Consider the following 21,857-nt stretch of genomic DNA (forward strand, 5'->3'; position numbering starts at 1 on the left):
TGCAAACATTTTCCTTGAGGAAGTACCACACATCTCCCATAATACTACCACTACTAAATTCCTAGGTTCATTTTGCAGGACAGTGAGATTACCATTAGCAGAAACAGGGAATTAGCTACAACATCTGTACGAATAATATGAGGGAATAAAAAATGTCTTCTCTTTGCTTCAAGCAATCATCCAAACAGAAGTTTCACAGAAAGACTGTACAAGCAGTAAAGGAAGAAAACATGCTTGAAGAAAGTGCACCTGTTAACAGAGCTGTGAGAATGAACTATCACTCTGCAATTCCAGCTATGCAATATAAGATACACTATTACACTGATCTGCTATAGTATTACACACTAAGTTTATAATAATAGAACAGCAGAAGCCTATAGATGGCAACCCAACAACGAGACAATCTCTATATTCTGCAAGGGTGACTGAGTAAAACTAAAAGCCTTCTACTGTGCCAAAGATGATTCTTCCCCTTCAGCAAGTGGCATCCCTGTCAGGACCACTAGGAAAGCTGTAACAGAATGGGTCTGGGTACACTAGTCTAAAAGAACTTCAGGACACCAGTTCAGGATCATCTGTCTGAAACACCTGTTGGATTACAAGTTTTGGTCTGTTGATGCTCTGTTGATGTCTCACATCATGACCTGGGAGAAGAGCATGACCGGGACTCAACAGCTGCAAGACAAGCAGTCCTTTACAACAGCAAAATTAAATAAGTTAATCTAAAACCAAATCAAAGCTGAAGTTACAAAAGATGGGGAAATCTGACAGTACAGACAGCCCGCTGTGTGCTATGTATTGAAACGTATCTTCACAAAGTAATTACCTTTAGTTTCCTCGACAGCCAGTTTATCACAAATCTGCTTTTCATAGGTACAAAGATGCTCCAAGGCTTCTTTATATAGTCCTGCCTCCCGGAGGACTTGATTTTGATAGAGCAGCAGCTCACTGTACTCATAGTCCACTTTATCAGGTGATGTCTACACAGGAAAGCAAAACACAGGAGACAGTTCAGCCTTCTGATTCCAGAATTTGGGGTCAGATTCATTTGACTGAAGAAACTGCACAAAGTTTTCCCATCATGAAAGGAAGCAGTAATCCACACAGGAATTTCATGTTCTCCTCTTACCTGCTGTGTCTTCCTGAATTCCTCTAAAATTTTTGCTGCCATTTCATAGTCTTCCAGCAGATGGTAAGCGATGGCATAACCAATCCACGATGCTCGCTGTGCAGGTCGGAGCTGCAGCAACTGGTATCTCGTTTCCTGCAAAAAAGTAGCTACTAATTTTCCTGACTTTATTTTGATACTCTGTAGAATCCATTAGGCAGTAATCTGTCTTCAGTATTCTAGTATTTAAGGAGGTCACTAAAAGTTAGTTTTCCACATGCATTTTTTTTAACCAAAAGAAAGAATAATCTTTAAACTACGATGGTCTTCACCAAATAAAAAAACAAAACAGCACACAAAATAACACATCATGTCCAGTTGAATCCAGATGAGTCAGACTAACTTTGTTAATGTAAGACACACAAGCTTTTCCTGTCTTACTGCTTATGAACAGAAGGTAATTAAGGATACTTTGGGTTGAGTTGCAGGAACATTTACTGGTGTTTCAAATTCACCTTGAAAGTATGTATGTATTAAATCCTTAAAAGTGTTGTTAGGCAACATAGGTCACACAAACACGTCCCTGTCCTTTGGCAAGAAGAAAATTACAGCTGGAAAATGCATCAGATTTGCTTGGTATCACACAGTTTTAATCTGACAAAAAAGTTATTACTTGTTTTGTTACAGACTCCTGAAAGGCATCTTCAAGTAATTTAAAATAAAGGAAAAAAGTAACTATCTACTGAAAAAGCCCAAACTTTCAGAAGTAGGAATTAACAAAGATTTAAAACTAGTTACAGCACTTTGACTAGAATGATGATCAGTCAAAATATTACAAAGTAGAAGAGGGTGGAAGTTAAAGCAAAATAAAAAACCCAACCCAAAACACAAGGTTATTCCCAGTTTTGAGAGTAAATTCACGTTCTTCAGAAACCAGCATATGAACCAGTCATGCATTACTGGGTTCTAAGCATCTTAACATTTAATTCTTAAAGCATTCTATAACCACATGTTACTTGTGAATACAAATTTTGTAATTGCTAAACATGTATTTATCCAGAGGCCAAGAGAACACACATTTGCAAATGTATTTGGCACCTATGCTAAGTGTTAGCTATCTTGTCTCAGCAAGAGAGGAATCACATTTCTGAATTATTAATATGAAAAAAAGTAGTGATTAAAAATTGTCCTGACTCAGGAATAAGTTCACTGAGGACCTGTACTAGCTGATGGTTCCACACAGCTCTGGGAACAGAATTTGCTCTTGGCATACCTGTAATGTAAACATGAACATTATCCTAATTTGAAAAGGAAATAATCTATTAAGAGACCAACTAATTTGTTTTAACAACCATGACTTTAGTGGTGCAAAGAACACCTGAAAAGATGAAAATGTACCCCCAAAAAATTATTCAAGGTCTCTCAGGTAAAAAAAAATCTCTCTTTTTTTCCAGAGGAAACGAATACTGTATTATACCAGTCTACATTAGCTGAAAATCAGACAAGTTTCCAGGCAAAAAAAAATGGAGGAACTAAGGGGTTTTTTCCAATTCATTAATGTTCGAGTGACCATTGCCATCTCTCCTTGGATGGTACAGTAATAAAAAAACAAACCTTCTACAGTAATTGCTTTCTAATCCTATGTGATCCATTGATCACAGGTTGCAACTAGAACCACACCAACATCTCTGCAATACACATACTAAACAGCAGCTGCTAGTTTTTAAGAAAATAAAGGTATTGGCACACATCAGTTCACAATTCGAGGTGACAGAAAAAAGCCACTCTAACTACATTAGGAGCAGCATTTGTAGAGGAGACAACAGAAAGTTTGTGTTCTTTACAGGAGTATCATTGCCACGGCACTACCACCTTGTAAGTGTTGGGTAGCATAAAACAACATCTCGGGTGGCAAACTAACAACTGACGCAAGGCAGCAAATAACTGGGTGCTGCAGTAACAGGCAGGAAAAGGGCTGCGGTCTAAGTTAACAAACTGCAGTCAGCTTTACTAGAAAGCAAACAGCAGAAAACAAGACAGTAATCTAAGCATTCTGAGAATTAAATCAAGAAAGAAGAGGAGTACTCAAGAGGTGTGATCCACAATCTTACAGCTCGTGGGAAATATTTGGACCCAAAGGAGCCAGCAAGCAAAGTATGATAGTTCATGCAGCATACTGCATGAAATTATATGATGGAATTTGCCTAGTATTATTATTATTTCAAGAAAATAATAAGACTGGAGAATGTCTACAGCTGGATTATACGGCACCAAAAAAAATAAGAAATGCAAGCAATTCTGCACTAGGCTGGAAACACATAATTTAATATGCCATTAAATCTGCATACTTTACAGAAATTGCATTGAGTGGCACATAGTTTTAACACTGGATCTAATGTATATTTTTTTTCAAAGTGTCATTAAACAATCTGACACGTTTGCTGCAGTTTCCTAGATGATGATTAAAGGCAGTATGTATACTTACCCTGTAACCTTCAAGATCCCTCATTTGAATTTGTAGCAGAGAAAGATCTCTCAAGATTTGAAGATTGTCTTTGTCCCATTTCAGTGCATTTCTATAGCATTTGATAGCTTCATCATACTTCTTGTCTGACCTCTGAAGAAGGCCATAGACATGCCAACCTAGAAAACTGTTAAGGCTTCCACTGAATTGGAAGAGGGAGAAAACAGATCTAACAGTGATAGAACAGTAGGCAACAAGCCCTCGAGTTGTTTTATAAAAGGACAGTAACATTACAATTCTTTTCATCAGAGAACTTTGCCAGGTATATGTGTAAGGTTCATATAATGTGCTGTAAGCTTTCCTTTTCACATACTGGGGGAGGAAATAAAGTAAGAGGATCTCTGAAGACACTACTAGGCTTACTTGAACACATTTTTAGATAACTGAAGTGCTTGCACTTCCCGCACTCTATGACAAGTCTTTAACAATGTAATGGCAACTACTAATGTTTTTAGAGCAAATCACATGCTTAAATGCCCATCACAAGTTTAGAGTTGCAGCTCAATGATCAAAATAACACACAATGCAAGCCAGAGTAATATTTGAGCTAACTGTGACTGCAAGGAGAGCTGCAAAGCCCTTTGGACAGCTCAGACAAAATATTCTTATGTACTGGAAACCAAACTGAAAATTCTGAACTTCCAGTGTGAAGGTCAGTGGTACTGGCTATGCTATAAATCAAGTAGTGGTAGAAATAAACCTTTTCAATTCATAAGCAAAAGCCTTGTTTCAAAAAGGATACAGACATGACTCTTCAAGTCATTCCTTAGGCCTCTACGCACAAGTTCATAAGCTTCCTCTTTCTTCCCTAGACAGTTTAATGTTAGTCCTTTCATTGCCAAGGTTTCTAAAATAGAAAAAAAAATATTAAATAAGTATCAGTTACTCATTTTAATAGGTTTTAAGCTTAGTATAGCAAAACTAAATATAGTATAAATGCAAATTTAGATTCAGTCATCAGCATCAATATTTCCCATTCTTTTTTTCTCGTGGAAAACTATACTGTCAGATTATTCATTTAAGTGTATCATACATGACAACAAACCTCATATATTACTTCCACCAAAACAAAGTAACTTTTTATTTTAAAGGCACTAAAAACTGTCTGCTCTACAAACACTTGGAGATTTTTTAATGTAAAGGCACGTTATAACTACTCAAGTATTTTTTCACAACCCTGAGGCTTCCACACATCCAGCCATGCCAAACTAGTTGCAAAAAACCCACAAAACATTTCTGAACAGTGGAAAGAAACTTTCAACTCAGTATTAAGAACTAACTGAAAATACAGCAGAGGACAAACACCTTTTTCTTCTTTTAGAATAAGACTACTCCTTCAGAGAAGTGAGAGACCACAGAGATGACAGACATACTGAACAATATTCAGCCTCTTCCTTTCATCTTTCATGTGAGTGAACACCAATTTCCCCTGAAAAGTGATCTAAGCCATACATACTTATATTGAGAAACCTGCACCATGCTATAAGGAGTTTTAGACTTGGAGGCTCAAGAATGGCAAGCTATGACTACTGGTAAGATTAGCCTTAAAAATGACAAATCTTACCAACAGTAAGTGCTTAATATGCAAGTTTCTGGACACTCTCAATGCTTCACGGGTAGAAGGTTAGCAGCAACATGCTATCAAAGTTTAAAATTATTACTCTACTGTAAAGTACAGAGGAAAAAAAGAGAGCACATACCATTTGAAAACTTACCTCCATGTTCTGCAAACTTTGGGTTGGAAAGGATCTGTTTGCAGAACTTCAGCCCATTTCTATACTGCTTATGTTCATAACACCTCTGTTGAAGAAGAACAGAACACATTTATTCAAAAAACTGAGTGAAAGTATTTCTGTACCCCTGAGATTAAGCATCAGTGCAGCTAGGGATTTCAGAAAACGTATTAATATTTTAATGAACCCTGTTTAGTGAGCTTCCTGTGTTTAAAAAGCCTTTCCATTGCCAGAAAAAAAAAGAGTATATGTTAGTAACACCATGAGTTCGAATGCATAACTAAAGACACATCATACAGCAAATTCTCCAGAGACCCCACAGGAAGCATAAGTGCCTACAGAGATTCAACTTTCCTTTAACATAAAAGCAAATCTTATGTTGTAACATATATTTCTAAGCATTCAAGTCACTTTGACTCAATCATCTTGCACAGAAAACCCCACAAGACAACTTCCAACAACCACACAAGCAGGAAAGAATTTCCCCCATTGCAGCTTGGCTTAACTACCTCTGAAAGCAACACCATCAATTTGAACACCACATATATCTCCAGTACACCCAAACTTTCAAAACTAGTGTATACCAACATTATCCTGCCATACTGGAAAATTTAAACATTCCTCTACAGCTTTATTAATCCAATTCTAATGATTTGCTTCTGTGTGAGTCATGTCTGTCATGCAAAGTGACTGCCACGCACAATGGCACACAACATGAACTTTCACAACCACTTTTAGTATTTTGCTTCTGTCAATTCACTTCCTGTGTCCATCTTTAAAAATATAAGCCAAAGGAGGAAGAAATAATGTCATAAACACCTAGTTTACTTCAGCAAATGGTAGAGATTTCTTGCGTCTCATTTTATTCTAACGAAATAAACATCTATGAGCACAGGAGTAAAGGAACACACTTTGCCTGAGCACCAACCCAAATCCGATGGTAATTACAAAGTCAATCATAACAGGACCTCACTGACTCTGGTTGATCTGTCCTGGTGGCAGGATGGCTGACAGAGGTGTAAAAATTTGGTACAGCTGACAGCTTTCAAGTCCTCCTAAATAACTCGTTACTCAGGATTCCACATTTCCTCACATTGCTCCAAAGTAATTATCCAAGAGCGTTCAGAAGCACATATGGACACCATTTGTCATCTAAGCACTCCAGAGGCAGACCCAACAGCAAAAAGTTCTAAAAATAAAACTTTACACGAATGTTAGGGAAATGCTTAAAAAAGAAAATGGCATATTTACAACTTCTCTGTTTTATGTTGCTTTTCATAATCAAAGGTGCTGTTTAGTGTCCAGTTTTGTCTTTCAAAGCACAGATGGAAACACCAACAATAAACTTCAAAGGGGTAAAAAACTGATAAAACACTAAATAGATGTATTATTTTCTAGGTACTGAAGTCATATAGCTGAAATAATATGGCTGAAGACCAAGATGTATCACAAACCAAGGATCTTGATTCCCCTACACTGCCACCACCCTTCAGAGAAAGGCAATCATGGAAAGAAGGAAGAAGGAAGGAGAAGGAAGATACTCAGATACAGCAGGCAAGATGTACTCAAAGGGGAATGTATCAAGAAAAGAATGATAGAATGGCTTGGATTGGAAAGGACCTTCAAAGATCTAGTTCTAACCCTTCCCACCACAGGCAGGGACATCTTTCACTACATCATTTTCTTTGATGCCTCATCCAACTATTACTTTGAACACTTTCAAAAGACAACTGAAAAATCACCAAGGACAGGAGAAGTTAGCAGTGCAACCACACAGCAAAGGAACATTAAGGTATGAGAAAATCTGCATAGGCAGCTATTTTTTTTTCTTATTATTATTAAACTTGGCTGGGTATTAGTTATACCTTTCAGTCATTACCTGCTTTCAAGTAGCTGGCTGAGTCACTGTAATCAGCCACGGGTCAGAGCTGACAGAGAGCTTACAGGTGACAACACAACAGGATCTAGCTTTTTTTTTATTTTAATTGAAACCATCAGTCATAGAAGTTACACCCAGGCCTCCTCCCCGAAAAGTAGAGCCGCCATTTGCCCCCACCCAGGTAGTTGTGAAAGCAGCAAAACCTGTCACAGAAGTGGTGCAGCCACAGGAACTGCAGAATGTGTCTCCAGTGTAACTAAGGCTCTGTCAGCAGCAGAAGGGGCACTTTGGGGGTTTGCAGTTTGGTTTTAAGTACAGCTGCTCAGATGTCGGCTATGAACACAAAATCTTATCTCTAAGTGGTTCCATTTAACAAACTCTACCAATCTTTCACCTTGAAGCAAAGTCACCCAAGTTGGTATATAAGCTAGAGACAGGAAATATTTGAACATAAATTTTTCTCAGGGTGATACAGAACTCACAATGAAAGGTAGCTTGTAACAGAGCAAGCTCACTAAGAATTCTAACAAAGTCTTCCTTTAGGCTTCATAAAGGAAAAATTTGCAAGTTTATATTCATTACATCAACAGAAAGGTTCCCATCAATCCACAGAACACTTGGATAGGACCAAGAAGTTACCAGGAACCAACCACATACCTGCTCCTCTTGCAGTAGCAAATGGAAAACTAGCCATAGTTGTGTATATTCCCCAGTGAGGCATCCTAGGTCTCCATTTTCAGGTATTTCTAGATCAAGACAAGTTGGAGTGATTTCCTGTATACAACTTCTCCAACCTTTCAAGTTCATACTTCAAGCCTATTTCATTCTGCTAATGGAAACATTTCAAATTGTATCATTTTATGACTTTCCTTATTCTGTGTATACACTGTTGCAAAGGAAGGAAGGGAACTAATGAAATTGAGGTCATGTTTCATTCCTCTTCAGAAAAGAAGAGACTGTTTCCTCAAAGTGGGCCCAACAGCATCACTGAGACTCCACTACTTGAAGCCATGATCATACTTAACTCATTATCCAAAGAGATTATGGACTAACAAGCTTAAATGAAGGGAGAAGGAAGCCAGGAATGCAGCAGATGCAACCATGGCTAGTACAAACATCACTGAGCCTGTGGTTTCAAGGAACAGAAACGTGAAATAAAAATTTTTTTAAGAAAAAGGAGACAGAAAATACTGAAAAAGTGAAAGGAAGAACAAAAAGAACAACACAAGGAAACGTGTGTGAGTAATACACAGCCTGGAAGAGAAAAATCTTTAAGGGGAGTCAGTAGTTTCTAAGTAAGAGGAGAAAAAAGAATGAGCAATTTAAATTTAAAAAAAATAATCAGAGAAGCAGGAATGGTGACATCTCAAGTATTCTTGGGACATAAAAGGATACAGGCATTCAGGAAACAAATATTCATCTGGGTAGCTTGTTTCCTCACAGATGAATAGCTTGTAGAAGTCATTCCCTACCTCCAACTCTTACTTTGGGACAGCTGTTCTGCAGAAGTAACATATTTCTCTGTTCCAGAGATATCTAAAAGAGCACAGTTGCCTCCTCTAAGCTGAATTCCTGCACATATAAACTGCCAAAGCCATCAGTCAGAGCCTGCTTATGATGCTTAACAGACAAGTGTTGCAGCTACAGCTTGTGACATCATGCAATGAGAAAACATGAAAGCTAAACTTCTAAAGAGTGAGGTTAGGGCTAATGTGTTAGAAATCAGAATCTGACCCTCCCTCAGTACTGAACCTATTACACATTTGCTGTCCTTCAAAGTTTTTCCTTTAATAAGTTAACAGATCTTTTAAGATATCTACCAAGCTTTTCTATACATGCTGTGGCCAGAATTACAACCTATTCCAAACACACCACGATTCCTTTTATAACCCTTAAACTAATTTTCCCTATTCACAGCAAGGAAATAACATTTGCTTTAATACAATTCTACAAAGAATTGATGAGGCAGGCAAAGTATGACTCCTTCAAAATCATGCAAGACCATAGCAGGTAGGAAAGAATTTGCATTTGTGCTGCTCCCCCCAACATAAAGTATTTATTTGATGGATTTGAATGCATGGCAATTACCAGACAGACTAACAGGGAAATTATAAGGAACAGAGATACACAACATTCTCCAGAATCCCAAGTCTGAGATGGAAGGAGGCATTCAGATCTCTAAATTGTATCAAGGCATCTGTGCAGACTCAGATTCTGGCCAGCAGATGCCTTAAACACACACACACACCAGCTCATCGTGCCAAGCGTGAATGAATTCCTCCACATTTCTTCCCTGATGGCTGCCATGAAGAAAGGTGAAAAGACTCCCCTATTTACAGCTTACCTACATCTAGACAGCTAACTGCTGGATGGAGTTTGTTCCCCCCTTGCCCCAGTTTTCCAGTTGTGAATCTTCCCCCCATCTGCTCTCCATATCTTGCTACCAAACCCACAGCTAGAGAATAAGACTGATGTGGATTCTTGAACAACTGCTCCAGGTACCCACAAGGTTATGAACAAGGGCCATGCTACTGATTATAGCAGCACTCAGAGCTGCTGACAACAGCACACCCAAACTTAATTCAACACTGGTTTTTTAATATACTGCATAAACAAATACATTGTCACAAGTGCATTTGAGAAATTTTACATTTTTGAAATGTACAAAAGTAGGCTCTTTACTTATTTGCTGCCTGTAAGCAGTCAGCACATTCTACCTCTCAAAATAGACATTTCAATGGACAGATACATATGTTTCCAACTAAAACCCAAGGATAATAGTCAGGTGCATCATTTTGACATGCAGGGATGTACCTCAGCATCAAACACACAGCACACAGCAGACCAGACCCTGCCACTACACATGAAATATTCTGCACATATTCGCATCCAGGGGTGCAAAGCCTCTTTATCACAAAGCAGTCTTCAGGCAATGCAAGCATTTAATAATTAAACTAAATAACTTAATAGGCATCCCAACTTAAACCAATGTCTTATTGGCAAGACATTTTATAATAAGTACACTGCAGATGAAAGTGCCTTGTACATTCAGTAACATCGATAGTTAACAGTAGCTCTAACTCAGCACAACACCAGGAGTTAACTAGGGGTCTTACCAGAAGCTTCACAGTGAATCTACACTGCCACCAAGTATAACTCAACCTATGCAAAGAATCACCTGGATCACAACACAGAAAGTAGAGAACTGCCTTTCCAGCAGGGACACTTGAGAAAAACCATGTAAAATCTAGCTGATTCAAGGGGGTTTTAAAATCAATTTGCAGCAGTAAAACAAAATTAAAAAGTCTCAGAAGAGTCCATGCAGGCTGGATTTTGCAGCTGATTAAACAGATGAGAAGTAGACCCAGAAGTGTTTCATGAGCAAGCTGATGGTAAGTCACAGAAGAACAAAATAAATGAGAAGCTGCCTTTTGTCTTCTCACCTGGAAGCACACAAAACTAGAGTTTTTTCCTCAAGAATAAGCACCAAAAAAAAGAAGCTACCATTTGCTCTCTAAACTCACAAGTGGGAGCACAGGGGTGTTATTCTTACTTGGACCAGCATAGGTGGTTGTAAGCAAGAATGAGGTGAAAGTCAAAAGGATATGGCAGACCTAGGTGGGTGGGATGGGATCACATTCCCAACTGTTATGCCCTTTTGAAACTGAACAGGAACAAAGCAATAGTGTGTAATTTCTATTAAGAAGGCAAAATTTTGCAAAAAAAACAGTATGAAGAACTTTTAACTGTATTCTCTTCTACAACTCTGTATTTTCCCAGGTCAGACTTTTAACTCCAACTTAACACCATTATTTTTAAAATTCCCATATCTGCAAATTAACTGAAGTATAAAATGAATGCATACCACCCAATGCCCTAATACTTAAAAAACAACCAACCCAAACCAACCAACCAAAAAAAACCCACCAAAACCCCCACAGGAAATCACTTCTTGCTCACAGTAATGCAGTAAAAGCAAGCATCCTAATTTAGTCAGTGTTGTGATAGACTAGCTAAAGAATATGATTTTCTTCACTGAATGAGTGCCAAAATTGGATTCAGCCCCAAAAGACAGCAGAGCTGCAAACTTTTCTCATTACTAGTCCACTGTACTCTCTCTCTCAGCAGTGACATTGTAAAAAGCAACATATTGCAGATGCTCTGCATCATATGCAAGAGTTACCAGAACAGCTGATCCACATATGGGCACAGATGAACATTTTACTTCTATCTGAAAGTTGCATCTGAAAGTCTCCAGGAGGAAGTACAACGGAGAATGGGCTGCTCATTCAGAACAATTCATGGATTTGACACTCTGCTATTCTCTTCCCTAAGGGTTTGTGAGGCTCATCGACTTAGGAGGAGGAGCTGGACTAGATGACCTTTAAAGCCCCTTCCATCCCAAATTGTTCTATGATTCCATGACAGACTCTTTCAGCTCTAGCAGTGTGCTCCTTAGAGGACTCTCTAGTTTCTCCCAGTGGCAGTCATGCACATGTACACTTGTGGCATCACACAGTAATGTTGGCAAATACAATGCTGCAAGACCTTTGGCAGCAGAAAGTGTCATCATCCTTGGCCTTCACATGAGCTAAGGTTTGCACTTACAGTGCATGATGTGCACATCTGCCACTCAGATCCAATCTCTCTCTTCCAGCACAGTTCAGATGCAGCACTTGAAAGACAGTAAGTCCAGGTGCTGTGCAGCTCAAGGCTGTTTTCCAGCACAGTTACTCTCTCTTCAGCTGGACTAGATCAGGTTAAGTCACTAAGGTGCACTAATTCAACCTAAATGTAGTAAAGAAGATTCTGATAGCTGGGGGCATTAGGAGCTACTACACACCACGAATTAGTGGGTCTTTTGAGCACTAACCATATCAAAGAGCTCAGCAGCTCTAGGCAAAAGCTTCCACCACACTGATTCAGTTTTGTGACAAATATAAGATGTATAAACCCAAAGACTGAAAAAACCCACACAAACCTCAGACACATGTTAATGATGAAAAACTCTGGAGCAAACTCACATAATTTTTGCTGTCAAACTGAAACCAACTATTCTCTTTTATTGCTCTGTGGTGTTGACTGACCAAACTCTTCTGTGTAAGAGACAGCTTCAGCAATTGTCTGGTTCTAGGGACTAAGAAATCCTCCTCTGCACAGCATGCCTGACTTTTTGGAGTGACTGATACCTTCATAACCAGCAGTGCTTGGTATAATACAACGGGAGGAACAGAGCAAGTTCAAAGTGAAGCTAGTTAAGAGAAGGTAAGAAATATGTGCACCTTTTCATCCAATACCAAGGCAGCAAAAAAAAAAAAAATAATCTATGCTTCTGAATTGGTCTCATTTCTTTATTTAACAAATCCAGCTGGAAATGGGGGCTGACAGTTGCAGCTCTTCCAGAAGACTAGAAATCTTCACTTACTGAAGACAGATTTGCTGAAACCCCCATTATTCAATATCAGCTCTGTTGGCCAATACTTGGTTTACTTTAATCTCTTCTTCTTGGGGAGAATTACCATGAATTTGGCCATATCAACTAAGCTCAGCTGATTTCTGCCCATGACCCTGGAACCCTGAGGTTCAGGCTCCACCTGAATTCATCAAGAAAGTGACTGTACCCCACAAGAGATCCAGTATGCTCAGAGTATGTTTGGTTTTTAATTATCATCTGAAACAATTAAGTATACCAATTCAAATTCCAAGACATGGCATGAAAGGGACTAAAGGAGCCCAGGTTGTTCTGGAGTTACAGCTGAGTTGAAACGTGGATGTATCTCACAAAATAGTCCAAGGTACATGGTGAGGTTACATTTTCTACTCAAGTATTATGTCCAGAGCTCTCTTCACCCTTAGCACTGAGGTATGAGATGTAGTCTGGTAGCACCGAGCCATTGCGAAATAGTTACATGTGTCTGTTAAGATAAGGAAGGTGGTTCTTCAACATTATGAGGTTCACTAACTTGACTGTTGTGGTATCACAGAAGCAAACAGAAATCCTTGTTAACGAGTCCCATTGACCTCAGTTTTAAGGGTGGCAATGAATAATTGTTGATTTTCTCTAAATTCCGCATCAGCAAAAGCAGAAAATATGCAATTCCTTATTTTATCCCCACTTCCACTGCATTGACAAAGGGCTGTTGCAGACAGGATTTAAACCTGAGATGCCCAGAGAGTGCCATCAGCAAAAACTCATGAAGAAAACCTTTCAAAAACAGGAATAAACACAACTTGATCAAATTCTAACCAAAATAAAGGTTAGCACCATACAAACAGGACTAACTCCATTGCCCCAATTATGATTAGTTTCAAATCTTATAAAAAACATTTTGGGTTCAGTATAGAGTATCTACAGTCATAACATAAGACTGACTATAATCCAGTGTGAAGAAATTAGGATGTATTTCTGTTAATAAGTCTTTTATTTTCACCACTGAAACAGGTAAAATTATGCCTCCCCTCAGAAATTTACAGCAGGGAATCAGTCAAGTTTCTACGATTTCTAGCAGTTCTGATGACAACAAATGGCCTAATTTGGTGAACAGGCTTTATTAACAGCAGTATTGCTCAAGTGAATCCTTAATGGCATCCTAAAGTCTCAAACAGTAATTAATTACTTTAGCAAGTTTGAGAAATAGTTCTGAAAAACAGGATCAGTGATTCTGCTTAAATCAGCAGGTCTGTTCTTTACCTCCATTAAAATGTTTCAACCAAGACACGGTTTTTACTACTACTACCATTGGCCAAGCAGGGTATTTCTTTTGGCAAAGAAAAACCAAGTGATTGACATCTCAACAGCCAGGATATTGGAAAAGCCTTGTTAGCAATTCCATATTTCAACTGAGACAGTACATGGCGAAATTCCAGTGAACATACTTCATCACTGTACAGTCATGCAAATGCAACAATGATTGCAAGCAAAATGAGCTAATTTATTTGGCTACTGGGAAGTGAAATTCTGGAAATGAAGTCTTTAATCTTGAATCAAGATCACTTAAGAGGAGATTTCCAAGTCTGCCACCTCAGTGATCTTAAACTCAGCACCTGAACTTCTACATACAGAATATAGCTTTTAAAGGACTGGTGCTGGTGAAAGTATTAGCAAAGGAGAAGCACTGGTCTGTCTAGTTTTAAAGTGGAGGGACAGGGAGCAGATTCTGGAATGAAGAAACAGGAAGATGGCCCAGCAGGAGGGACTTGGCATATTTACAGCAGAGACATGGAAGAGACGCTGTTCAACAGGCTTTTTTATCATTAGGAAGTTCCTGTATCTTTTAGTAGGACACTTGTCAAAGCCAGCATGGAAAGGAAGACCACCAGCTCAAAGATAACACCCTCAAGCACAGCAGTGCAAAAGTAAAAATGACCATCTAAAGGTGAAATTCAAACGCCCCTTTCCTGCAGGAGACACACTGGATACTCTAAAGTCCACTGGAGAGAGAACTCAGGCTCTGGCCATGCCCAGTCAAGCCTGCCAAGCACTTAAGGTGACCAATACAGAGATGAAAGATGCACAGCTCTCCATGCATCGTGAGGACCACTGATAACCCCCAGCCCTGAACAGAGAAACTGTGATCTCCATACAATGCAATATACACAGCTCAGACCAGCAAGGCATCTTGCTTCCTCAGCAGGCCACTTCTACAGCATGTACCTGAGTTATAAATCAGCAAAACTGCTTAAACAAGGCCTGAACACACTTAGTTCCACACTTAAACTGCTTGTTTCCAACATAAAACACAAAGATGTTTCACTTCTTAAATACTTGGGACTTTTCTTCTCTTTGCTTCAACCATATTTATTTAGAGGCTAAAGCCACTAGCTATGGTGAGGTGTTTGCATAACCTTACTCTGCCAGAACATCATGACTCCAAAGACTTTATCCTCCGCTTCTTAAAGGGACTAAAAGAAAAAAACTCTTCCACACAATATATGGCACATCTAATAGCTTTGTATTTAATATTTCTTCAATGTATTTTCAATATACTTAACTTCCACATCCAAACAAAAGTTAATTGAATACTATCTTCGGGAATTGTGAAATAAAACTGAACAGCATTGATGAATTGCACCTGACCAGATACAGTGGCTGAACAATTTGGCAAAATGCCAGGAATGTTCATCAGTTAGACTGAATTAAAAAAAAAATTGAAAATCAGTCTATCTTACTTCCTACAACTACTAGTTCTACACTTGATAGTAAGGGAGGGTTGAAATGGAGTAAACTCCATTACTTCATAGTGCATCCAGCCTTCTGTGTACCAAAAAGCCAACTTCTTCATTTCTTTGCTGTGTTTACTATTCTACCCTTTCCTCTGTCTTCACCTGAATTCTTCTCCAGTAATTTCTGGACCACCTAGAAGTTACGTGTGTTCAAAAGAATCATTTTAAATGTTCAAATGTTGAGATCCACTCTTCTTCTAAGTTCCTCAGAACCTCTGAGCAGAAGAACTGGAACATCTGCCTGTAGACTTAACAGCAAACAGTTAAAACTAGAAAAACAGTGTAAGCTAGACACTTTCTTTCAATGGAAGTGCAAGTTTAAGTAGAATGGTGATTGCTAATCCTGTGGGTGGCTTTTTTATTCAAAGAAATCTTGCAGATCCCTTTCCCGTTGTACTACAGGAGCTCTACATTGTAAAATTCCTTTCAAATGGAAAAATGTTTCTGTCAGAACCTCCACATACCTGTAAAGTGACTGGAAGAGGTTAGTCTAGTTACAGTGTGTTGGAACATGCAAAGGCAAAGTGCACACGCTTCTGAACTCAGCATTTGTCAGTTGAGTGGAAATGCTGGCTTGTGAGCAAATCCATATGCATAAGAAATGTCCTGATCATGCAGGATGTTTACTACTAAACAAACGAGAAAACCAAACTCTGAGAGCTAATTATTGCCCTTTGCCATGGAAAGCTGAGCAGCTTGCTGCAGACCTTAAGTGTTTGTGTTACAGGTATATTTCTTAAAAATGGCAAAGAAATGAGGCCTCAGGAACTGAAAACACACACAGAGTCAGGTAGCTTTTTTCAATTTTATGCTTCACTTGCAAAAATACAAGGCAGCAATCTATTTAACTCCTGTGTTTATTACCTCCATGAAAATGAGAATATGAATGGTTTTATACTTCTGGTTAACAGCCTGTGTACCAGCAATCATCTATCTGAAGGGTAATGCATCCTTTCAGTAACACCTGGGCTGGTTCTCAAAGCATCTGGTGAAAAAAGATCTCATCCAGATGTGTTCAACAGAACATGTGTCAGCCTGGGACAGGAGGCAGCATGTGCTGAGCCAGGGTCAGGCAGTCAGGCCGCCTTGGGAGGTGGCAGGGGGCTCAGAGGTGCCCAGCTAGAATCCAGCTCCTCCTGCTGCTGTTCCACCAGCCATGGACCACCGGAAGAGGTGGCAGAGGATTAAGTGTTACAGTCTCCAGAAAACAAGGTGTAGAACAAGGAGAGGCTGCAGGAAGAGAGAGGTGGAGAGAAGGCACAGGAGCAGGGAAGTGATTTTTCCTAGGGCCTGCACTGATAAATGGGACTTCCTAAAAGACGCCCTACTAATTCAAGGCAAACATGTAACCAAAAGTTCACAAAGTAGAGTCATTATCCATAACAAGGCAGACAAGCAGTTCATTAGACAAAATTCCAGTGTGACCAAAAATCAGCTTCAAGCCTTTTTTATTCACCACATGTTACAAAGCCACCTCATCACAGGGCAGTCTTAAATACCAGACTACACACCACAGGCTCATCCCTGCAAGATACAGGAAAATATCAGAATGACAGAACAGCTTTTAGCCTACCCAGTACCTCAAACTCTTGTATTTTCATTAAAGATTTTCAGTTAAAAAAAAAAAAAAAAGGAGAGTATGAAGAAACCTGCTTCTGCTGGGGCACACCTTTCTCTTTTCTAATCTGAACCAAATTAGGAAGCTTCATCTAACTCACAGCTGCTGAGCCAGCACTTTCTCCAAAGACACTCTTACTCTCTGCTTGTTCCTCCACACAAATACCCAGCCATGTCCCAAGCCTAAGGAAAATGGAAAGAAAAAAAAAAAAGGGGCACCAAAAAGCAGTCAGACACAGACAAGCTTCTTGATTCAGTCTGTCCTGTAATCACACAAGCCATCCTCAATGCAAAGGAAGATGGATCAGCGAGCAACAAGGCTACTACTTCTCCAGGTCATAACACATCAAAAACTACACACTTAGTACAAGGTCATACCAACTCCCAAGCAGGGCTGAATCTTTCAAAACAGAAATAAACTGTATAGCTCACTGTGTTTACTTTTTAAGCCTAACTGAAGCTGTGTGTCTCAAGATGAGGGGCCTGTGCATAGGAATTTCTAGTGCTACCCGTTTCATTTTCACAAAATATTTTGGAAAAAGAAGTGACAAAAGATTGTACACATCCCTCCCACTTAAGGAGCACAAATTTACAGAGCCTTAAGAGTGCTGTTATTGTCCAACGGGACAACAGTACTCATCTTACTTCTGATCTGTGGAAGGACTCAAAATAATAGTGTAACTCTCTTTGAAAGGGAATATACCTAAAATAATAGTATAAGACTCTTTGAAAGAGAACATGAAATTTTTAGACACAACTGACTTTTTTGAGAGAAAACAATGTAGTGCCTGACCCAAATAACAGAATCTTCTAAACAAATTTACTGAAGTTGCTCACTATCAAAATTCTGACATTTCCAATTCACCCCAAGTCCTTAGAAACGCAATGTTCCTGCAGCGACGCATCAAATCTGCAACAAGTTCCATAAGATGCAACTGAACTGAGCACACTTTGATAGTGTTTGGACTGGACGCTGTCTTAAACTCATTCTAAAAAATCAGATTTATTCCCTAAATCCCACTGAACTTCCTTTCACCCACACGCCAGAAAAATCCACTGTCAAACTTTCCAAACAGGAGTTGGCTGTTAAGTTAAAACTTCGGCAAGACTTCAAAAAAACCTTCATCCTTCCTCCACTTCCTCCTCCTCCTCCGAAAGCCATCTTCCCCACCGACCAAAATCTGAGTTATAAGAGAGAGCCAAAAAAAAAAAAAAAACAAAAAAACCCCCCAAACAAACAAAAAGAAAGGAAAACCAAGCCCAGGCAGGGCGGCGGCTGCAGCGGCGGGCGATGAATGAAGAGGCCGAGGGGGGACTTCAGGGAGCCCGGAGTGCGGGTCACGGGGGTGGGGAAGGGCAATCGCGGCTCCCCCGGCCCGGGTGGGACGCGGCGCGGCCCACGGGCAGGAAGGATCCGGGGCTGGGGCCCGCCAGGCCTGGGGTGGTGTCGCCGGGGCCCCGCTGCCCGCCGGCCCCAGGACACGGTCCAGGGCCTCCCCCCGCTCCCCGCGGCCTCCCGCCCCGTCACTCACCAGGATGCGCTTGAAGAGCGCGTTCTCCTTGGGCGGCAGGCTGACGGACGGCATCCTCCCCGCCGCTCCCGCCTCCGCCGAGGCGCTCCTGGGAGGCGGGTGGGCGGGCGGGCCCGCGTCCCGTCCCCGCTCGCCGCTCGGCCGCCGCTGCCGGGAGCCTCCCCGCCGGAGCGCGGCGGCCGCTACCGCCGCCTCACCTCCGCTGGCCTGGCCGCCCCCCGGGCGCGGCCGCGAGCGCGGCCCCTCGCGGCCCTCGCCGGCCCGTCCCGGCCGTGCAGCGCCGGGCCCGCCGCGCTAGCCCCGGGCGCGCTCACGTGGTCCCCGCTCGGGCCGCGGTGCCGCCGCCAAAATGGCACCGCCGCGCTTCCCCAGCCGGGTCACGGCGCCTCCGCGCATGCGCCGCGCCCCTGCGGCCGCCCCGCCCCGGCAGGTGTGTGGGGGCGAGCCCCCCCTGCCCGCTTCGGCCCGGGGAGGCACCGCCCGGCGCCGGGGGCGGGCGGGGAAGGGCGAGGAGGACTGCCAGGGCCCGCCGGGGCTCGCCTGGCAGAGCTCATGGCCCCCGGCGCCCCGGGCACAGGCGGGGCGGGGCGGTGTCGTCCCGTCCCACCCCCGCCCGGCGGGCGGGGCTGGGCCCGGCCGACAAGATGGCGGCGGCGCTGAGGGCGGGCAGGGTATGGGGGCTGGTGACGGCGGCGCCCGGCCTCGGTGAGCAGGGGCGGCATAGCGGGGTCCTGCGGGGCTAGGCGGAGGGCTCTGTGCCCCGGGGCTGGCCCGGCGCCTCGAGGGCTCCGCTGCCAGCGCGGGAAGCGGTGGCGGCCCTGGGAGCTGGAGTGCGCCCCGCTCCGCGGCCGGGATTAAAGCAATCCCTGTGGTGGTAGCTTCGCTATCCTTGGTGGTTTTGATCAAAGCTGATTTCTGTGTTAAGACAACTGATTAGGAAATTGCTGCCTCCTTCGTTCCCGGGGGAGGGCCCGCCGCGCCCCGCCGCGATGGTGGTGCCGGCGCTCCTCCGGGAGGCGGTGCCCGGGGCGCCCTTGGTGTGGTGGGGAGGGAGGTGAGGAAGGGATGGAGGTGGAGGCTTTCGGCAGGGAAGGGTAAGAGGCAGCTCTATGGAGCAGAAGACGCGGGGAAGGTGGGGTTTGTGGCCGGGGAAAGGGCAAAAGGCACTGCTTTGAGTGGTTGGCAGCGGCCCGTCCCCTCTCCCACGGATCATGTGCTGCAGTGTGTCCCCCACAAATGTTATGGGGGACCACTTCATAATGGCATTTTGGCATTTGTTCTTTTTTCCTGATTGTGCGAGTGTCAGTAATGACTTGGTCTATGTTAACGCATTTGTAATCTGCCTTTTTTAGCTTTTACTCGTTCCGCGTTTGTTGCGAGAAGACGTAATTATGCCCAACCAAACTGGCTGGGAGTCGGCTTGGCGTTTGGCACCTCTGCTGCCCTGTGGGCTTTTGTAAGTGTTTTCATTCGGTTTTGCTGAACTTAACTATTGCCAAAAAATTTACAGTAGTGATATAAACGCAAGATTGAAGCATAATCATGTTGATCCCTTATGTTTTCCCAGCTTCATGTTGTGCTTTTCTTTATAAAAATAAACAACTTATTAAGCTTTTCTCTATTTCAAACTTAAAACAGCCACAACAGAAGAATTAATTCTTCAAGCCTGCCAGCTTAATGCTTTAACATTATTTTCCCCATAGATCTTAAAAAAAACCCCAACAACAGTAACCCCGAAACCAAACCAACAATAAACAAACAAAACCACAAACAAACAAAAACCCACTACGGTTGTGCCCAGATAGTCTTGTGTTTATCAGACTACTAATGCATTATCTTCTCATTTTTCTGCTGATTAAGGTGGTCATTAGCTGATTTCAATAGATTAAGACCCCTTTTTTTCTGAGCAAAATGCAGGTGTAAGATACTCCCTATTTTAGAGAACTCAACAGGCTTGATGTTGTTACATTGACACAGTGTAGTAGCTCTCAGGGAGAAAAGTGCAGGATGAGCAGCACTCCCATAATGAAAGTGTTGTCAGGGTGGGGTGGATTCCCTTTGGGGTTTTCACCTTTTTTGGGGGTGGTGAATTGATTGATAGTATGAGCCCCCGCCCCCAGTTGGTCAGTTTATCCAATGAGGCATTCTTTCCACAGGTTTTTCAATTGATAATTTACAGATGATGTATTCTGTATTGTCCCAGTTACATATTGATTTGCATTCCAATAATAGGAATTTTAGATTCTGTAGAAGTCTTGCTGTTCTCTGGATCCAGCTGCGAAATTGTATAGCTGTTTATCCTATACTGCTATTTTATAGCTTATCAAGCAGCATAATGAAGATGTAATGGAATATGAGAGAAGACAAAAAGAGGGACACCATAAGTGTACAGAATGCTCATAGTAAGTGTGCACATACAGATGCTTTTGACTGAACAGAAATTCTGAAGATCTTTGACATCTGATAGCAGGCAAGATATCAGACTGACATTCTTCCCTTATTATTTTCCTTAATACTTTACATCTTGGCTTTTGCTATTCTTCTAACTCATTCCAGCTTTAAAATGATAAGGTGACTGATCTTTATTTTCATATATTTACTGTTGGCTCTCTGTCTTGGACATGTGACACGTCTCTTACAGCGTCTATAGTGAATAAAGTTTGTAAATTGAACACCTTTCAAATGGCTCAGTGGCAAGGAGATCAGAGTAGCTGAAATACATAAAAATGATGTAAAGTCAATGCCCTTAGATGCGCATTACAGGGCAGATTGTATGTGGTGTTGTGCTTTTCAGTGTAAAAAACTGTGTGTCTGTCTGCCAGCTAAGTCTTTTTAGGATTATGGCCTCAGAGCAATTAATATTCCACATGGAAAAAATTCCTTATACTAGATAGAGGAAAAACTTGTGGTGCTGTGGTTATTTTTCCCTGTAAACATTTCTCTCCAGATAAAAATACAGGATGTTATGAGATGTTTCTAACCATATTCATCACATCTATTTTTCTTGTTGCTAAGATTTTTTTTTCCTCTTCCTTAGGTTGATGATGTGCTCAGTAAGAAGTAACATGATCACTGGTTGTCCTACAAATAAGTGAGCACAGCAGGAGTACAGTTATGTAATTACTTGTATGTTCATACATTTCATGTGCATAAATATGAAATAAATTATAAAGCCTAGAAAAAACTTTCAAGGACTTTTGTTGCCATTAATATTTCATTCTGCTGGTCTTGAAGTTGTTTT

At 41.5% G+C, this 21,857-nt stretch overlaps 2 protein-coding genes across 3 annotated transcripts in view; one reads left to right on the forward strand and one right to left on the reverse strand.

Moving 5' to 3' along the window:
- NAA15 (N-alpha-acetyltransferase 15, NatA auxiliary subunit) overlaps window positions 1-18,820 on the reverse strand; it is a 37,990-nt gene extending 19,170 nt beyond the window's left edge. Inside the window, exons 1-6 of the mRNA XM_064651610.1 lie at window positions 18,617-18,820; window positions 5,348-5,432; window positions 4,375-4,479; window positions 3,594-3,751; window positions 1,130-1,264; window positions 827-980 (exon numbers count right to left, since the gene is read on the reverse strand). Of these exons, the coding sequence (XP_064507680.1) occupies window positions 827-980; window positions 1,130-1,264; window positions 3,594-3,751; window positions 4,375-4,479; window positions 5,348-5,432; window positions 18,617-18,670 (691 nt within the window). The 5' untranslated portion in view covers window positions 18,671-18,820. The remainder of the gene's footprint in view (window positions 1-826; window positions 981-1,129; window positions 1,265-3,593; window positions 3,752-4,374; window positions 4,480-5,347; window positions 5,433-18,616) is intronic.
- A 338-nt stretch (window positions 18,821-19,158) lies between these two features.
- On the forward strand, window positions 19,159-21,800 carry NDUFC1 (NADH:ubiquinone oxidoreductase subunit C1). Of its 2 annotated transcripts, none has more exons than XM_064651626.1 (4): window positions 19,159-19,321; window positions 19,969-20,072; window positions 20,936-21,086; window positions 21,654-21,800. In XM_064651626.1, exons 1-3 carry the CDS (start codon window positions 19,261-19,263, stop codon window positions 21,017-21,019), a joined length of 249 nt encoding a protein of 82 aa, XP_064507696.1. In that variant the 5' UTR covers window positions 19,159-19,260; the 3' UTR covers window positions 21,020-21,086; window positions 21,654-21,800. The 2 variants fall into 2 exon arrangements, with proteins under 2 accessions (XP_064507696.1, XP_064507694.1); XM_064651624.1 differs by having other exon boundaries at window positions 19,168-19,321; window positions 20,936-21,018.
- The last annotated feature ends 57 nt before the right edge of the window (window positions 21,801-21,857 follow it).

The sequence above is a fragment of the Pseudopipra pipra genome, chromosome 4, assembly GCF_036250125.1.
Source record: "Pseudopipra pipra isolate bDixPip1 chromosome 4, bDixPip1.hap1, whole genome shotgun sequence".
Classification (NCBI taxonomy): Eukaryota; Metazoa; Chordata; class Aves; order Passeriformes; family Pipridae; genus Pseudopipra; species Pseudopipra pipra.

What these genes read in the sequence shown, in the direction of transcription:
- NDUFC1 (XM_064651626.1), top strand. Translation starts at nt 19,261, where the DNA reads ATGGCGGCGGCGCTGAGGGCGGGCAGGGTATGGGGGCTGGTGACGGCG. An exon ending in GACGGCGGCGCCCGGCCTCG is followed by an intron (nt 19,322 to 19,968) that starts GTGAGCAGGGGC and finishes TGCCTTTTTTAG; the next exon opens with CTTTTACTCGTTCCGCGTTT. An exon ending in CTGCTGCCCTGTGGGCTTTT is followed by an intron (nt 20,073 to 20,935) that starts GTAAGTGTTTTC and finishes GCTATTTTATAG; the next exon opens with CTTATCAAGCAGCATAATGA.